Source organism: Meleagris gallopavo, chromosome 11 (assembly GCF_000146605.3).
Source record: "Meleagris gallopavo isolate NT-WF06-2002-E0010 breed Aviagen turkey brand Nicholas breeding stock chromosome 11, Turkey_5.1, whole genome shotgun sequence".
In the NCBI taxonomy this organism is placed as follows: domain Eukaryota; kingdom Metazoa; phylum Chordata; class Aves; order Galliformes; family Phasianidae; genus Meleagris; species Meleagris gallopavo.
The window spans coordinates 16582563-16600745 of NC_015021.2; the positions used below are offsets into that span (position 1 = coordinate 16582563).

The following is an 18183-nucleotide window of genomic DNA, read 5'->3' on the forward strand; positions in this document are numbered from 1 at the left end:
AGGTCCGCGCTCTGGGAACGGTGTCGGTGGCGCCGAATTGCCCCGGCTCTGTGATGCCTCGGACTGAGACGTGTTCAACGCTGGTTTCTTTAAGGTCGTTACGCGCTGAGAGCCATGAAGCAGATGGAGCCCCAGATGAAGCAAGTGCTGCAGAACCTGCCCAAAGCGGTACGGTGGGTCGGTGGCATCTTAGCGACAAGGTGACAAAATGGAGCAGCTGCAGTCTGCTGCCTCCGTGTAGCATTGTATCTTCTGGAACTAAATGTATCTGTATCACTGATATCAGTCTGTGATTCTGGTGGTGGTTGATTTATTTGGGACACAGTTAGTGGGCAGTACTGGTGGTAGGTGGGCGGTAAGACTTGGTGATCTTAGAGACCTTTTCCAGCACTAATGATTCTGTTCTAGTAGAGTTGTTGTTCTGGCGAGTTTAAGTTAGTACTCATCGACACAGCAAAAACAGAATTCCTTACTCCTAAGCACAAAAGAAGCTGCCCAGCATTGTTACAGAGTGAAGCTCAGCAGCTGCTAAGACAGTCGGAGTTGTTATAACTGATAGAGTTAAACTTACATCATCTTTCTGTTTAAAACTAACACATTTTTTCTTTCAGGACTTCAGTGGTTATTACAGAGGTGGATTTGAACCCAAAATGACTAAACGAGAAGCAGCCTTAATACTAGGAGTGAGGTAAAAGGAAATTAATTATAAATGAAAGGTAAAAAGGATATTCTTTTCTCAAGACTGTTCTATGCCTGCTTTCCCAAGAGAACATCACTGCCAAGCCAGGAAATACAGAGAGACCACTCTTGATTTGCTGTGCTAGTTGGGATTTTCTGCTGGATGCAGCTAAAGTTAATTCTGGTTAGGCTCCCATACATCTCTAAGCCCCAGACACAGGCCCTGATAAATGTGCCACTTTCTAGACTTGGCCTCAGTTCTGTATGGGGAGCGTGGCTGTGGTGCTGTCAGTTCTGGTAAATTTCATTGTGAAGGTGCTGTACATGCCTGCTTCCTGCACGTTGGGCAAATCCATCGCTTACTGTCGGATGTCCTACAGATGAGTGTGGTAACTCTTCCTGCCAAAGCTTAGACTCAGAACCAAATATGTAAGTTTATCTAATAACATACAGACTAAGGACCTTTCTTCTCTGAAGGTAACTTCCCACCGGGAAGTTTGCATACTAAGAGTTAAAATAAATAAAGAACCTCTCCAGGGTTGTCCCAGTAAAAATGTTATAACACAGCTTTGTTTGTTTTCAGCTGAGTATTCAAGTTCAGGATGAATTCTCACACCAGCACTTGAGAGAGCTCTGTCAGGGATAGACAGGATTTGATTAGGATTTTATCAGGTTCCCTCAAGTGAGTTTTTGTCTGTTTTTTAAACTAGCCCTACAGCCAACAGAAGTAAAATTAGAGAAGCTCATAGACGAATCATGCTTCTGAATCATCCAGATAAAGGTAACTAAAAGTAATTCATTTTGATCAACTAATACATGTTTTTAACCCGTGAAGAGAACAACTGTGTAGAAGAGATGCAAATACTTTGGCTACTAAATAAATAAATAAATAAAAACCTGTAAAAAATATTGAAAATTTCAGCAGGTCAACTTATTTACTTTATCTGTCCTTAAGGTAAAATGGCTTCCTTAAAGTATTTCATTACTTCTATGCACTGAAATGCCAAATAATCATTAGCATAGTTAATATCTAAGCAGAACTCACTTCAAAATTGACTACTGAATATGTGCAAAACCTAAAAGTAGCTATTCAAAGACTTACGAGCATCTTGCATGTTTTCATGACCTAAATAAGTTAAATTAAGCATCAAGTAAAGGCACTAGACTTAAGTTTAGTACTTGTAAAAGGCATACACACTAGATCTTTGTAGCTCAGGATCAGTTACAATTACAGTGCACAATATTTATACAATAAAATCTGTTTTAAAATTTTCATTAAGTTATTTGCATATCATGTTTAAATACTGAACTAGTTTGTCAGTACAGCAGCAGATTGTAGCCTAACTTTAGAATAGGGAGATTTATCTGCAGATGGGGTAGTTTAACACTTGCGTATTCCCAAGAAGCTTCTTTTTACTAAGTCATTACTCACCAGTTCATTTATTTAAGTGATAAAAATTGAACTTTGTTAAACCAAAAGCAATCTAACAATGAGCTGCCCGTGCATCTGGCTACTGCAGTCACTACGTGTGTAAACTCAAATGGCTTCAGTCATAATGCAGTTTGTTTTTTTAACCTGAGCATCTTTCACACTTCTTTTTCGTGTAGGGCAAGACTAGTAATGACCTGCAAAGAAAATGCTTTCTTCATCTGATGTGACATGAGCTTATCTTTCTTCTAGGTGGTTCTCCATATGTAGCAGCCAAAATCAATGAAGCTAAAGATTTGCTGGAAGACCAAGCTAAAAAATGAATTGGAGATAAAATCAGAGGGTTTGCTTGTATAAATGATTATTTCTTATAAACAGCTTAAGGCAAGTACGAATCTCAATCAGTGACTTGATACAAATGAGGCTTGAAAAATTAATCAGGGGAGCTACATTCCTCTGTGCTCACTTCTTAGTCACTTCTGGGGAAATGTGTGAGGGAGTGAAGCTTAAGGTTTTTTCAGAGCTGTTCTTTAGTAAACGATTAAAGCTGCCACTCAGTATTTTCTGCATAGAAGAGCAGTAGTTTGGCTTGGCCAATTCTTCCTGCATGTTATCAGATGCTGACATGCTGTTACCTAATTTTAGTTAAACTAGTTACATTTGAAATTCATGCTGCTATTCTGTCATATGCCAAAGTTAGCATGATGAAAGAGCGCGGGGAGGGGGCAGAAAAAAACAGTAATTACTTAACAAAAAGCAGTAGGAGAGAAATGTGGTTGTTTCTGGATGAAGAAATAAAGTATAAGAAACTGAACATACTCAGTTGATGGTTCAGCTTCTTAACTGTTATTGAGGGATCTAAATGCCCCAAATTTTCTAGTAGCTTTCAATTCTTAATGAATTTTATAGCAGTAAGTTACAAACCAAGCTAACTCCTTTGAGTGATGAGAGGTCTGGCAGAGATCTAAATACACTGGAGCATTGAACAATCGTCTGCTTGAAGTTCAAGGGAAAATGCCACGTGCCACAGGTGGGACAGAGCAATGCTGGACACAGGTACATGGTGGGAGACAGGTGGCTGAAGGGCAGCTCAGTATTAGGGGCACTTGGCACAACTCGGTCCCGTGTGCTCACCAGCAGTGTGTCCTGGCAGCCAAATTAAACAAGCAGAGGCAGCCAGTCAAAAGCAGCGATTTCTTCTACTTTAGTGTTGATGTGGCCTTACCTGGAACATCATATACAGTTCTGGGCTCCACAACACTGAAAAAAAAAAAAATTAAAAAAATGTTGGGGTCCTTCAAAGTGTCCAGAGGGCAGCAAAGCTGGTAGAACTGGAAGGATGTCCAGAGAGAAGGGGCTGAGGCTGCCTGGATTTGTCTGATCTGGTAAAAAAGGAGGCCAAGACATGACCTTGCTGCTCTATGCAACTCCCTCAAAAAAAACAGGAGGTACTGTTTTTCTACCCTGAAACCAATACCATGATGTACAGGAACAGCACAAATCTGTACCAGGCCCTGGGGGAACCTCAGGTGAGACATTTAAGACAAATTTCTTTACCATGAGGGTGGTCAGACACTGGGACAGGCTTCCCAGCGAGGTGATTGATGAACACTGCCAGGTGTGAGGCAAGAGGCACCTGACAACATCCTGAAAACATGCTTTAACTTGTGGTTAGCCTCAAAGTGGTCAGGCAGATGATGAGCTTTGTAGGTGCCTTCTTGACTGGAGTACTTTGCTCACATAAACCATTTCAGATACCTGAACAAAACAGCAGCAGCTGTCCTTGGAATCTGAACTGGGGCCACAGTCTTCTCATGCTCCAAGAATCTTTCCAGCCTTTCTGCAACTATGGTAGAACTGTACAACATACGCAATGGTTAACGCTGTCTGCTCGTAGACACAGTGGATTTTAGAGCTTTAATTTTTTCAGAACTCTGCCACCATTTTAGTAAGTACTATAATTAGTGTCACATACTCTCTGTGAAGTTCAGTAGCTGTACTCTAATTCTATGGTCATTCAGAAACATCAGAACAATACAGAAAGCTTATGTGCCTTTAGGATAGAGCACCAAAATCAGTAACATAAGCATTAAATAGAAAGTGTTTAGAACCTACAAAAGACAGGGATACTCTGCTTTACTACAGAACTTAAAGCAGGTTTAAAAAAAACAAACAAAAAAAACAACAAACCAACACACACCCACAAGAAGAGCATGCAGCAGCTTCACAAAATGCACCTTTCAAGGCCTACACCGAATAAAAGCTACTGAAGTTCTTTACTGTCATGTAACCTTGGCTGTTGTTAAACATATCTTTCTCCACACACACCCCTCCCACCTCCTTTCTGACACTTTTATGTTTGCTTCAGTTGTAACAATTTAACAGTTTGTTCTCCAGGAGACTTGAGCCTTAACACAGTGGTATTAAACTGCACATGCCCTTCAATGAAATGAATACCTGAAAACTTAGATGGTACCACTCTTCCCTAGCTGTGTGAAGTATAGCACCTGGATGCACACACCTGAAGGCACACACTGTGCAGTACTTTTGTCTTTTCTCACTTTTTGCCAAATCAGGTAAGATAATTTTTCTTCTAACTCAGTAAAGCTTTCAGCACTGTGATAACTGCTCTGGTTTCTTACGACTCCTTACTTCCCAGCTCTCTTTTCACATCTTTCTGGTTCGTTACTCCTGCTCATGTGCAAGAAAAAGACTTGTTAGTATATTATTATTCTAGCTTCTCAGGAACTACACCTACTTCAGTTCCTATATATGTTAGTCAGGTTATGCAATTCTTTAACATCGGTCTGTTTTTAGATACATTAACTGATGTTTTACATTATCATCTTAATGCAAGGTTAGGTTAAAGTTAGAAAACTTACAGAAGAGTTAAGAGGTTCAAGCTGCCTGGCAGGTAAGTTGCAGTGGTTAACAGCTTGAAAACCTTAAGTCGATAGCAATTTAAATTTCTGATAGAAACAGTCAACAGATGGAAGATCAAAGTTTATTTTCTTTTACTACCAGCATACAAAAAAACATATTGCACATCAAACAACCAAAACAAAAATAAAAATACTCTACTAAGGACTAACATATGTAGTTTATACAGAATAAACTTTCTGGAAATTGATCTTTTCAGTAGTTCAGGTTATGTCTTAATGGACATGACTAATTCAGCTTAGTGTTAACTAAAGCTATGTTTGATTTTTAAATACTGTACAGTTTAATAAATAAACCAAACAAAGCCTCAATGTAGAACAGTCACTGCCAATGTCACCCAGTATCCCTGCAGATTATGAGAATTTTAACAAATGTATTCCAGTGGTCTGCAGATTTTTCCTCTACATACAGCATTTAAAAAACATGTATTAAAACAGACCAGTTTCCAGACTAAACTAATGGAGAAATTACATTTCAGTGCAAAATATTTTAGACTGCATTTCTTTCTAGTATTCCTCAGGTGAAGAAGTGGTTGCATATTATTAAAAATGTAACAAAAGCAGCTAATGCTTTCATAAAGAGTATTATGTTAGGGATCCCCCTCACATCTTTGCCGTATTTTGAAAACAAAATAACATTTCCTCTAGCCAGCAATTTTGTTTATTTAAATGTTACATATACTATCTCAAGGCACATCTGATGATATATTTATAACACAGTAGGTGTCAAAGTATGTTTAACATATGATTTCTTCAGGATCCCTCCCCTTTCTGTATTCCAAAATGGAGGAACTGAAAGTGCGGTGTCAAGACTGGCGATCCATATTCTATCTTTGGCAAGCTTATACAAGCACTATTTTAAATGTAATGTAGAAGAACTGTAAACTAGGAACTTCAGTTTATGAAACACCATTCAGCACTGCTTCTTCCTGATTATTTCCCTCCTCCTGAACAGTAACTTTCTTTTCATCAGGGCTGTGCTGTAATTTAGAAGGCTCATCCACAGCAGGTGTAGCAGGACCATTCACTGCCTTTTCAGAAGGGCTATTTTCATCAATCGTATCTTTTGTCTTAAAAACAAAAACAAATACAGAACAACATTAGAACAATCAGTAAAACCATTCACAGCATCCTAATCTTTACCTTGTCATTTCTAGAATGCTTCTGTATTGGAAGCTTGTGAGAGAACCATGCCAGCTTTTCCAAGTCAAAAACGTAGTTAACAGATGAGTTTATACCCTTTTCAAAAGTCTGTAATAAAATTGGACTGTTTATCACAAATTAATGGATCTCACTTCACTCAATTCAACAATAAATAGTAGCAGTGAATTCGATATCATCTTAGAAGTAAAATATTTTGGTTCTGAATATTATTTTTATGACATATTTATGCCACTTTGTTCCATTCGGAACATTTCAAATCCACAACTCCTGTACCACCAGCTCTTTCTACAAGAATTCATACAGGTCACTAAACATCCTACCACCCCTCCTCTATTTGTACAATGCTACAAGGATCAGTTCTCTAGCAGTCATCTCACTGGATGAGTCTTATTTTCACGATTTATCATGTAATGTTATAGTAAGAAATGTATCACAGTACGTGAAGTCCTTTAAGCATTAGTGATTACTCAAGTCTGCACTGATAATTCTCCAAATTAGTGCTCAGTTTCATTTACTCTGAACCAGTGTTACTTTTAATGATTTGTTCTTGAACTCAGAGCACTCAAATGAAGATTATCTAAATCAAGCATTTCTTTACTGTTCTCCTGCAAGGGAGAGAAAAGGAAATGTACGTTCGAAATCCTCTTACCGCTTCTTTCTTGGTTTTGGCTAGTGTCTCCTTCGGAGGGTTTCTCTGTCTACTCTGAGATTCAGCTCGTGATATATAATCAGCTACTGTTACTGTTCAAGGAAAAAAAATTAGTGATGCTCATATTAGATATTTAACATAGCATTAAAACTTCATACCCTTATTCTGCACAGTCACACTACCGCTGGGAGCTACCTCACAAAAGGCCTTCACTCTTACAGGTTATCAACTACATAGCAAGGATCAGTTATTTTCTGTTAATAAGTAAAATTTTCACCAAAATCTGTGGTAGCCAGTGATGATCTGAAGGCAGAATCTTGAAATCCATTAATAAAATAATGTTTCTGCCCTGACTAAAAATTTAATCTGAAAAGAAGGGATTTCTATACCTGACTCCAGAACATCAAGACTGCAGGCTGTTTTATATCCATACACTTTTTTATTGGGATTTTAAATATCTTAAGTAGTGATGAATTTCACACTAATGAATGCAGGTTAAAATACAAAATGAATTGGGGGAGGAGGTTCAGAGTATGTTATCACTTACGACAGAGCAGCATTCAAATTGTTGTTACTTCCATGAAGCAACTGACAAGAGAACTCACCCTCCTGGTACTCAAAAGGCAATCCACCTCTGGCTTGTGGGCAGGTGGGCAACTGCTGTGCGTACAGGCACTCGAGGTGGCTCTGTATGAGTGAGCCTGTACTCAAAAGCAGGACAGCCATGCTTGCACTGCTATGGCTACACTTACTGGATGCTGGCCAGGGGTTCTCTGACCTCCTTTCTTCTTACCACCTCTGCACATGTTCTCGTAGCTTGGTTTTGTCTTATCCCGCCCTCTCGTAACCACAACAATTGAGAGTCAATTCTATTTTTGGAATATACAGTACTACAAATTTAAATACACATATCTTTGATGAGCTAAAGCATATTAGAGTTGGCAAGCATTATCTACTAACATTACAGTCAACTGTATTTAGTATACCATGCATTCAGGTGAACTATTCTCCTGGGTTTATCAATAACTGTGTAAGAATCCTGTATCAGCAGAGCAAGCATAACACAAGTTCTCTGTTACATTAACTAGGCTCTTAACTGGGTCCCTGTGTTACTGCTGAGACCAAGGGAGTTTCTGCACAAGAAGACTTCTCTAAGTGATGTAAGGAACCCAGGAACTACAGCAAAAAAAAACAAAAACCTACTAAATGATTGAAGCACACTCCTCATATTTAGGAGGAAAGAATTCCTCCTCTGCATTTCATTCTCTATAGATGTAGTGAATATATGTGAAGATTAAATTAGAGCATTTGTCACAAAGCATGTAACTACCAATGCTCTTACTGTCAGTTTCAAAAATATTTATTACTGAAATTGGAAGCGGTATTTTGAACAAAGAAATCAAAAGGGAAAAAAAACCAAGAACTTTCTGGGGATTTGGTTCTGTTCCTAGAATGCTTGCATTTAAAGAGGAACACTTCATATTTTGTAGAGATGCCAGTCATCTCCTCCACCCCTTTATAAACTTTGTTACCAAACTACAGAATGCTGAGAAGTGTAACAGGTTACTTTTTATTCTCCTTAAGTTTTAATTATTGTAAAGCAACAACCTTTTTTTCTCGTATCGTATGAGCACCACAGATAGACAGAAAACAAATGTGGGTGATGTTGTGATGTTTTGAGCCTGTCAATCTAGAAGACCTTCTGTTACTACCTTAAGGCACGCACGTACAAGCGTTTTCTGAGCAGGGCGTTATACTGAAATTAGCTAGTTCACCTTTCACACCTCAAGTGTTAGTACACACAAAAGTGCAACAAGCCACAACAACAAAAACTGAAAACATGCAATTCATTTAAATTCCTCCTCCGTCCCACCCTCAATTTGTGGATGATTTACAACGCTCACAAAAGCTGGAGACTGACAGCAGAAGTTTGAATCAAGCTCTGGAGTGGCAGTTACCATGCAGGTTCCCTTGCAGAGCTCTGCCAGGGCACCTACAGCCTGCCATTCCACCTCTGCTCCTCAGCCAGTGCTGAAAAGGTTGTGTCACATTCAATGCAAGTGTGCAGACGCAAGTGAGTGCAGATCATGAACTTTCATTTATGTCTTGATCCTGGACTACTGAAGTCAACAGAAGGCTGGCTATTGACTTCAATGAGAACTGGATCAGAAGCTTCAATTGTATTTCCAAGCAAAAAGTTAGACATTATAAATTAGTTCCATTAGACAAATTAAGAACTTTTAAAAGTTCTCCTAGTATAAGAAACATCTTTCGTCTTTATCTAGTAGTCTTATTAGTTATTAACCTTTGTATATTATGCAGCTATATGTAAAACAGCAGACACAACATTCTCTCATGCTTTTGACCTGAGAATACCCACAGCTTCACTCGAATTACCTGGCTGTCTATCTTCTGCCTGACCCCTGAAGCGACGCCTGCGGCTACGATTGCGTCGCTGGGGTTTTTTGTCACTATCATCTGCAATTGCAAAGTTTACCATGAACTATTTCTGATGAAAAAATATTCTTCAGCAGTTTCAGCATGGAGCATTTAAAATTGCTTCTGTTAAAAAAGACAGGCTAAGAAACAGGCTAAGTAAGACAGGCTGAAAGAACAACATATTTATATTGAAAGCATACACAATGAAGTAAACGCTAGATTTTACTGTTTTGCTTCTGGCTCACGAAAACATTTAGGCATATGCTTAATGACCTCAGGTTTCATTTATTAAATAACCATATGTCAGATTTTAGCCACAACCACAAAATAAGTTTTTTTTTTTCTACACTATTAAACAACAAATTATATTCTCATCCCAATAAGTATCAAAGAGAATTTACTTAAGCAGAAACTGGGTAGAGATGAATTAACAGCCGCTTAAGCAGCTTTCCTACCCTGACACTGAGGTAACGGAGGACAGACAGAACGCTGATCTATAACAGCACCGTGTTTCTATGAAAACAGCAGTACAAACAGGAAACAAAGTTAGTCTTTGGTATCTCCATCAGATAGGTTTTACAAAAGAGGCATATGAAAGAGCATATGAATGTACTAATGGAGCTCAGTAAACAAGAGATTGCATGGCAGAGCCATGGAGGTAGAAGTCTTCCTTTAATCAGACAGCAACCTTTAACAGAACAATGACTCATCACTAATAAAAATGAACACTACACTTACATGGATAACACTTTTTTCTTACAAGCTTGTTCTGGGACTATCAACTAGCCGTTTACATACCTAAACCATTCTCATTAACAGAAGCTGTATCAGACTCTGTCATTCCATCCATTAGAACAGCATCTTCATCAGTCCTTCGTCTGCGTGATCTCCTGCGACGGTTGCTACTGTGGTGAGATTCACTGGCATCAGTATCCACAGTCTGGTCCGACTCTGTATTATCAAGTAAGCTGTAAGGGTTGCTGTCCGGATCTTTAAGCACTAAACAAACAAGAAGTTTTTATTTAAGATACTGAGTTGGACACATTTCATATTCCAGACTGGTTTTTATCTGTGGTTCCAAACATTAAGCTAACTTATGACAAGGTATAAACGCTTCAGTCCTGTGCATACTGGCTCCTCTCTGACACTCTGATCCAACAATATATCCTCTGGGACATCACAACATGGTACTTACATTACTGCATCACAAAGACTTCAAGGGAACATTTAAAAAACTTTTTACTTAAAGGTGTTCACACGTAAAATATACCTTTCACTTAATTAGCTTGATGGTAATGCTGACGCTGTTGAAGTGTTGCGAATTATTATTTTATCAGAATTTGACTGTGCTAACTTGGATTCTTTCACTTCTTCTTTCCTGTATCTAAAAGGAAAGCTTAACTCAAAAGGCAACCACTGGTAGAATGGCAAAGATTTGTAACGTTTAATGACATCGTTAATAGCTGTCTGTAGCAGAGGAAGGAAACGAATATCATTATGAGCAGAAGTCTAATGACAGTGCATGATAAAAGTATCAAATACCTTCATTGAAATACCAGTATACTAAGATTACAGGGTAAAAATGGAATGTTCAGAAGTACCGAAAGGCTAGAGAGAAAATGGCAAGGAACAAAAAACAAAACACATCTGAGATGCAGTACCGGAGCTAATGGATGACTTGCCACCACGAGGTCCGCCACGTCCACGACCTCCAGATACACTGCGTCCTCGTCCTCCAGGACGTCGTCTATTGTCACGCTGATGTCTGCTTTCTCTGTCATCTTCTCCTGCCAGGGACCAGTCACTAAGTTCATCTTTTCTCTCAGATTCTGTTTCAGAGGGATTAGAGAGCTCAGAGTTTGTACCTTGTACAAGAAGGAAAAGAAAATGGAAAGTGAATATGAAACTTGGGATTGTATTCTGGTTTTAGATTCTCAACCAGCAGGCCCAGTTGTATTTTTTATACATACATATCAAAATACACAAATTCAAAATAAACTCTATATAAAAAGATGCAAGTTTATAAATAAAGAAAAACATTTAAATGTGCACAAATAAAATATACAGAGCTAAAGCTACCTAAGTATTATGCTTCTTAAGTTTGCTTGCAGTTAAGATGAGAAATAAGAGCTCTAAAATTACTCAAATGGCAATTTATCTGCGTGGATAAATCAAGGATTGAATGCTATTTGCTGTGCATATACTGCAGGCATTTGATGCAGTTTCTAGGCAACTTCTCTGAAATTCCCAAGGACAACTTCACCACCTTACAGCTAATGGCTGTTGCTAAGCAACCCCTTCTGGCTGCAGTAATGCTGCTTCAATTTAGCTGTTTATATTAAATATTGCTTATAAACTTCCCTTTGTTTCTGAGCTAACCAAACCTGCACAGTTTTTTTACTACTAAGAAATTAAGCACCTACCATTTATTTTAAGCATCCAGGAACTCTTCCCTACTAACAATTTTGAAATAAAGATATCCAGACTCCTATGGCTCTAACATGCAATTCTTGCTGTTTTACAGCAAAAAACAAAAACAAAAAACCAAACACAACAAACACACATTGCCAAATGAAAGTCTGAACGTTGTGTGCATAAAAACAAACAGAACATCAACTACATTTATTCAAACAATCCACCAGGGAAGAGTAAATAAATAAGCATTACTATCAGAACTAACCTGACTAACATGCCACGACTGACCAGGGTGATCCGTGAGTGATCGTGCAATACAAAGAACTGGTTTGATTTTGTAACAGGACTGAGCTACACACAGATCAAGAGTAATTTACGATGTATTCACTGAGTAATTTTTTCCCCTTCTGTTCACTACACACTGTATTTTTGAGAAATATGCCCACATTCACGTTCTTCAAATGACCATGAAGTGTTGTTTTTCTTTTGTTTTGTTTTTTGTTTTGGGTCACAGCGACTACCATTGGAGGGCAAGATCTTACCCAACTTCACTCTACTCATCTTTTCCAATTTAACACTTAAATTCAGCAAAAATGCAAATCCAAACAGGTTTTCTGAGCTATGTAAAAAATAAAACAGCAATTCTGAATTTTCAGCTCTACTTTTACTCAACTATTCAACACAGAAAGAAACCTAAAAAAAAGTTATGAATTCAAAAGCACACTGAGGATTCACTCGATAGCTGCTCTGAAGATAACACCAAACCAACTTACCATAACCAGATGTGTAACTGGGGCCTCTGCGGCCTCTCCCTCTTCCGCTGTATGATCTGGAACCTTGCACTGAGGAGAGGGTACTCTCATCAGTTGTGTAACCCTTTTCTTTTTCAGGAGCTCTAGCTGAGGAAGGTCTGAAACCCATACCAATCTGACGCAGTTGTTCATCGATTTGGAGCCTTTCCAGTCTTAGTTGTTCTACCTCCTACATAAATGGAAACAAAACATTTCAGAGAAAGAAATGTTACTTCCTCCCAAAAAATACCACTGCCCTTTCATTCACATTCTAAATCTCTACATTTAAAGACTGTTTTTAAGACAAGTATTACCTTTCTTAACTATGCTTCACCTCACACTTTCGAGCCAACTTTCAAAAGCAAACGAATATAACTTGACTCAAACTAAGGAATTATTTTGGTAACAATCACACCACAGCTCCACACGAAGAAAACTATTTAAAGTGGTTGAGTGCTTCTGTGCTACTCAGAGTTACAAACTCCATCCTAGACCAACACAGCAATAATGTCAGAACAACAGAACACAGACGTGGAGAAAACCATCACATACTACTTCTCCTATGCCACTTAGGACATGCTCTCTGCAGTCCAGTTCTTTCAGTACCAGCAGTAAGAAGCAGCCACAATTATGCTTTAAAAGGCCTAAGTAACACATGTAAGGGGAGGGTTCAGGGCACCAAACCTTAAATCCCAGTCAACAGAGGAACAGCCGATCAGATGCCGAACCCTTCTGAAGTTGTTACTCAGATATTTTGTTACTCCAATACAAGTTTCCTCTACAACTTTTTTTTCCCCTCCTGTTGTACACTTACCTTCAGATACGCAATGTGGTATTCTAGAAGAACCTGGACATTTCCAATGCTTTCTTTAGTACCCACAAATACAAATGGTACCATTCCCTACAGAAACAAAGCACAAAATCTTGCTTTCAGAAAGAATATTATCATCAAAATACTTTCTGCTTAATTTATAAAAGCAATCTGAACGGTAACTGAATCTCACACAGCAAAGACACACCAGAAACAGCTCACAGACTGGGATAAGGGCTTATCTACTCAGACTTCAGACTGCCCAGTGTTCCCAACATCCCATTCTACCAGCTGAGGTAATTTGACATACAGTTTCTATGTCCCACTGGTTGCCCCTGCAACACAATTGCTGGACATGTTTCTATCACAGCAGCTGTGTGTAGAGGCATTCACAGACTCCTGAGAAGTGTGCAGTGGTTAACTAAGCCAACTTGACAAGATGAAGCACCTTTACACTATTTTATGCTATGTTCTCATGTATTTAAAATTTATCAACCCCAAATTAGTGTTTCCAGTGTTGACAGCTATACAGCTACGCTGTACATAGGAGCTAGGTTTTTGCTCCTGAAGCAAGTATTTTTCTTGAGCTGTTTCATAGAAGACTTACTGCACAATGCCATTCTGAAAAACACCTAAAAATCTATTTCTACAGCTATAAAAATCTGTAAGATGGGCTTTGTTAAACAGTTCATAAGCACAGCCCTATCACAGAGGCCATGGTTTCTTAAAATGAACATCACCGCTATAGGTCGGCCATGAAGAACAAGGCCGCATAGGCCATGAAGTCTATAGACATAAACTGAACAATGACACTGAGAGGGAACAATAATCCCACCCTAATGCAGTAAGGTAGCACCTTGCTCTAGAAATTTTTACTCTCTGCATGTTTTCTGGTGTTTTCTTTGTTAAAGGATTCAAAATAACTCATTCCAAAATAAAAACACAATTGTAAGAAGAAATAAATACTCACATCTTCACGAGGCAGCTTATTTTCATTATCTCCTTCAATCCTCACCCTGACAACTCCAGACTTGTCTACAATCTCCTGAATCACTTTTCCATTTTTTCCAATTACTTTTCCTTCAGAGCAAGAAGAATTGTTTTAGACCAAAGTCCAAAACATTTTGAACGGGTTTTTATGTACCAAGAACTGCATCACTTCATTCCCCTTTGCCTTCCACTTCTTCCCCAACAAAATTTTTTCCGTGTCATACACATAAATGAAAACTGTGCCCAAACAGGACAAAGCTTCAGAAATCATATTCAAACGGTATGCACACACAGAACGGCAAGTACTGACCAAGATCAGCACCACATACAAGTTTCAAACATAACCAGAGTAGCAATGAAACGGCAGAACTTTTGAAAATGCATATTACAACCCATTTATCCAAATTATTTCATCATACTCTCCCTCCTAGGGAGCGATGACATCAGAATTGCCCTGAGTCATTCTTGCAACTCAGATATGGCATTTCCAGACTACATTTTGGAATTTACTTCCAGAATATCTACGCAGTTAATTTATCAAACAATTTGTTTGCGCTGCTAGAACCTAAGCTTCCAGCATCACCATTAAATCAGATTGTACAAGCCTGAAAGAGCTATGCTTAAAACATTTCAAGAGTTAAAATAACATGCAGTTTCTTGATAATTCCCTGATGCACAAAGTTTTCAAAGATGAATCACTTTCTATAGAAATGGAAAATCCAACAGGGCACTTGCACCTAGAGCTTTATGCACAGTCATGCTGAGTGCACTCCCTTTCTACAGGTCATGCAGCATTACGTACCAACAAGATTCCTGGGAACCTGAATAAAATCCTCCACGAATTCCAAGTAACTTCTGGCCTTTTTTACTGCATCGGCAGTCTGAAAATTAAAAAAAAAGAAAAAGAAAAAAGAGAATGTAATATGTTAAAAACAAAACCCTGTAGCAACATCCACAAGCCTCCAGAAGAGTACACGTTAAAAAACAAGACGAATGTGGTTCTGGCCACACCTCAGTTACAAAGCTTTTTAAGACATGACACCATCACTGAATTGTGGGAGGAACTTCTACCATTATTCTCTTAAAGTTTCAGTATGAAATAATGGAAATTAAGTGACAATAAATTTCTACAGGTCCTACAGTTACTGCAAGAAAAAATAAACAGCACAAAATTACCAACAGTGAAAGCACAGTCAGCATCTAGTCAGTAATGACAACGTTTGAGCACACTGATGCTTCGGCCCTTTCATCTGTCATCCCTTCTGCAACACAGCAGGCAGATCCTAGGCAGACATAACATTTACAAACCTGCAATTCTGGCACAGTTAAAAATGTTAAGGAAACAACTGTGGGCAATATGGATTTCAAGATGAAACAAGCAATGAAGCATGCAAGAAGAGACAAACAGGAAGGAGCTGCAGGAAGCAGGGCTATCTGCATGCTCACAGTAACGGATACAACCACCAACATCAACACGCAGTAGCAATTTTATGTTCAGTGAGCTCTACAAGGACACGACTGACAGCTCCGTGCCCTGCCTCAGAGGCACGATTATCGCTTCTTTCCCAAACAGAGAAGAAGGGTCAGTGACTGCTGTCACACCAACAGCCACGATGAGGAAAACAGCTGCAAGGACTGCTGTTCTCCAGGACACCCGGAGCGTATCTATGCTTCCATGCAAGCACTTGGAATTTTTAACGCAAGCCCAACCTATATGACTGATTCACACCCCAACATGAGATAGCACAGAAGGCTGACTTGAATACGTCCTTGCAGCCAGTAATTCAGAACAGGAAAATAACCACCATTTACACACCTCCCAGAATTCCAGTTAGCACAAACTCTTAACTTCTAGGCAGAGAATATACGCCTGCTCCTGCTTGCTTACTCCATACAGTCCCCCATACAATCAAGACACATCCAGGTTACTTGCAAAGTATTTAACAGAAAGATGAAAGTAGAATGTTCTCCTACATCCAGCATTATTCCTGCTATTTCTGAAGCATCACAGTTCTACATGAAAGTGTGAAACAAGAACTGCATGGCTGCAGATTTCAAGGAAAATGTTCTTTAACACAGTTGCTAATAAAGATACAGCAGATAGACTCTCACATCTATTATAAATGGTGGAAACACCTCAGGAGCTTCATAATCATTCACAATCAATCAGGAGCAAGGTTTAGAAGCCCCTCCAGAGTCGTGGTAGCTCTTTTAGACCTTCCTGAACAGGAAAAATTACCTCTGTTGATCATTTGAAAAGCCCAGTCCTATGCAGATAAGTGCTTCCTAAGTAACAGCAAGGAAATATGTTTTTTCTGTTGTGATGAATTCGCTTTTTTTATTACTTCCCCAAAAATATAAAATAAGAAGCATGTTACCCTACTTTAAATGGAACAGAATTAATGAAATGGTCCTAACAAACAGCCTTCTCTCTAAATGGAAAAGAGCAACTAAGTCTCCTGGAAAAATCTTGCTATCCTTCCATCCAAAGGCATGGTTAACGTAATCCCTAAGTATCTTAAAATAGGTACAACAGGGAAGAACCTCAAGAATTGCACGTGCAATTCCATTTTACCAGTAAGGAAGCTCTAACGAAGTTCTGTTTCAGGTGAGGCTTTCTCCCTCTGAGGAACCAAATTATTTCAGAAGCACGGATAATCCTACTCACTACCCAAGCTCTTAAGTTCACAGTACTGTGGTTTCTGAGTACCACAAGCGAGACGCTCAGTCAGAAAGGAAAGGGCCTAGGAATCAAAGTGATTTTGAATACACAGGGAAAAATCGTAAACAGAATCCTACACAGCTTAATTTCTAATTTTGTAGCTTTCCAATATTCTTCAAAATGCATCTCCTGGTTCTTCCCTCAAAGATTCTGGCTCTGATAAACACTGAACCTCTCTGCAAAATATAATCATGGGAGATCCTCAGACACTATAATGTCAAGGATACGGGGTCACTACTCCCACACATTTCTGAATGCAAAACAGCCTGCCTATGCACCAGGCATTAGGGTCTGGCTGCTTGCCAGCACCAGCAGAGACAAAAAGCAGGCAAATAGATACAGATGCAAGAGCCTTAGTAACATGGAATCTTTGGGCTGCCAGAGAAGGACAAAGCTGGTGCTGTCAACAAGGCATCTGTGAGATTTAAAGCACATCAGGTAAGAGACATTCACAAATGGAATCTAACTCAGGGCAAACCAGCAGTACTTCATGTAATCCATCATTAACTGGCCAAAATAAAACCAGCATTAAATGGCCAAATTACAAAGAATCCGATATACGCCTGAATGTATTTGGCTCAGCTAGAGGATAGACACCACACAGATTAAAAAAACACACATGAACTAGCAGGCTGGTGGCAGGGGGAGGGCACCAACAAGAAGAGCAGAGTAAACAAAAAAATAAAAATTCCATCAACTAAGACAGCAGTCAACAATACCTCACTCAGGTTGACTGACATACATGGTGCAGCTACCCTGCATCTGTGCAACAGCACTTGGACTGATTAAGACAGAACGTATCTATGGAAACCAACAGTGTGACAAAGTTTTGTATTTCACCTACATGCAGCACAAGCTGCCACAGTGCAATGCGCACATGGATATCCAAATGAGTACTGGGCAATTCCCAGTTTAGCTCTGTGTAACCACTCTGAAAGCAGATCGTGAGCATCAGACTCATGCAAAGCTTCTCCCTTACCTCTCCATAGATTCTGAAAGTACCGGTATCCTCCTCAAGTTCAATTGCAGTAACTCCTGGAACCTTCCTGGCTTGCTGTATGTTACTGCCGTGGGTTCCTATAGCAAGTCCCATTAAATCTTCTCTGACTACAAATTCCTCATGAAATGCTGCTGCAAGCTGCTTTGTGCACTGAAG

At 39.1% G+C, this 18183-nt stretch overlaps 2 protein-coding genes across 4 annotated transcripts in view; one reads left to right on the forward strand and one right to left on the reverse strand.

Annotated features, from left to right (window-relative positions):
* The first annotated feature begins 53 nt into the window (after positions 1-53).
* Positions 54-2925, forward strand: DNAJC19 (DnaJ heat shock protein family (Hsp40) member C19). Its single transcript, XM_010716863.3, has 4 exons — positions 54-168; positions 612-688; positions 1389-1459; positions 2360-2925. The coding sequence occupies exons 1-4, from the start codon at positions 115-117 to the stop codon at positions 2428-2430; spliced, it is 273 nt and encodes a 90-aa protein (XP_010715165.1). The 5' UTR covers positions 54-114; the 3' UTR covers positions 2431-2925.
* Positions 2926-5264: 2339 nt separating this feature from the next.
* Positions 5265-18183, reverse strand: part of FXR1 (FMR1 autosomal homolog 1) — a 21499-nt gene continuing 8580 nt past the window's right edge. The window contains exons 7-16 of one of the 3 annotated variants that reach the window (XM_010716865.2): positions 18007-18177; positions 15108-15186; positions 14286-14395; positions 13319-13405; positions 12487-12694; positions 10960-11127; positions 10097-10297; positions 9257-9337; positions 6860-6951; positions 5265-6116 (exon numbers count right to left, since the gene is read on the reverse strand). In XM_010716865.2, coding sequence (XP_010715167.1) covers positions 5946-6116; positions 6860-6951; positions 9257-9337; positions 10097-10297; positions 10960-11127; positions 12487-12694; positions 13319-13405; positions 14286-14395; positions 15108-15186; positions 18007-18177 — 1368 coding nt within the window. In that variant the 3' untranslated portion in view covers positions 5265-5945. Of the gene's footprint in view, positions 6117-6859; positions 6952-9256; positions 9338-10096; positions 10298-10959; positions 11164-12486; positions 12695-13318; positions 13406-14285; positions 14396-15107; positions 15187-18006; positions 18178-18183 lie in introns of all 3 variants that reach the window. The other 2 variants (XM_010716864.2, XM_010716866.2) reach the window with 2 other exon arrangements.

Coding starts and splice junctions, on each gene's coding strand:
- DNAJC19 (XM_010716863.3), top strand. CDS start 115: ATGAAGCAGATGGAGCCCCAGATGAAGCAAGTGCTGCAGAACCTGCCC. Junction 169..611: donor TGCAGAACCTGCCCAAAGCG/GTACGGTGGGTC, acceptor TTTTTCTTTCAG/GACTTCAGTGGTTATTACAG. Junction 1,460..2,359: donor TCTGAATCATCCAGATAAAG/GTAACTAAAAGT, acceptor TCTTTCTTCTAG/GTGGTTCTCCATATGTAGCA.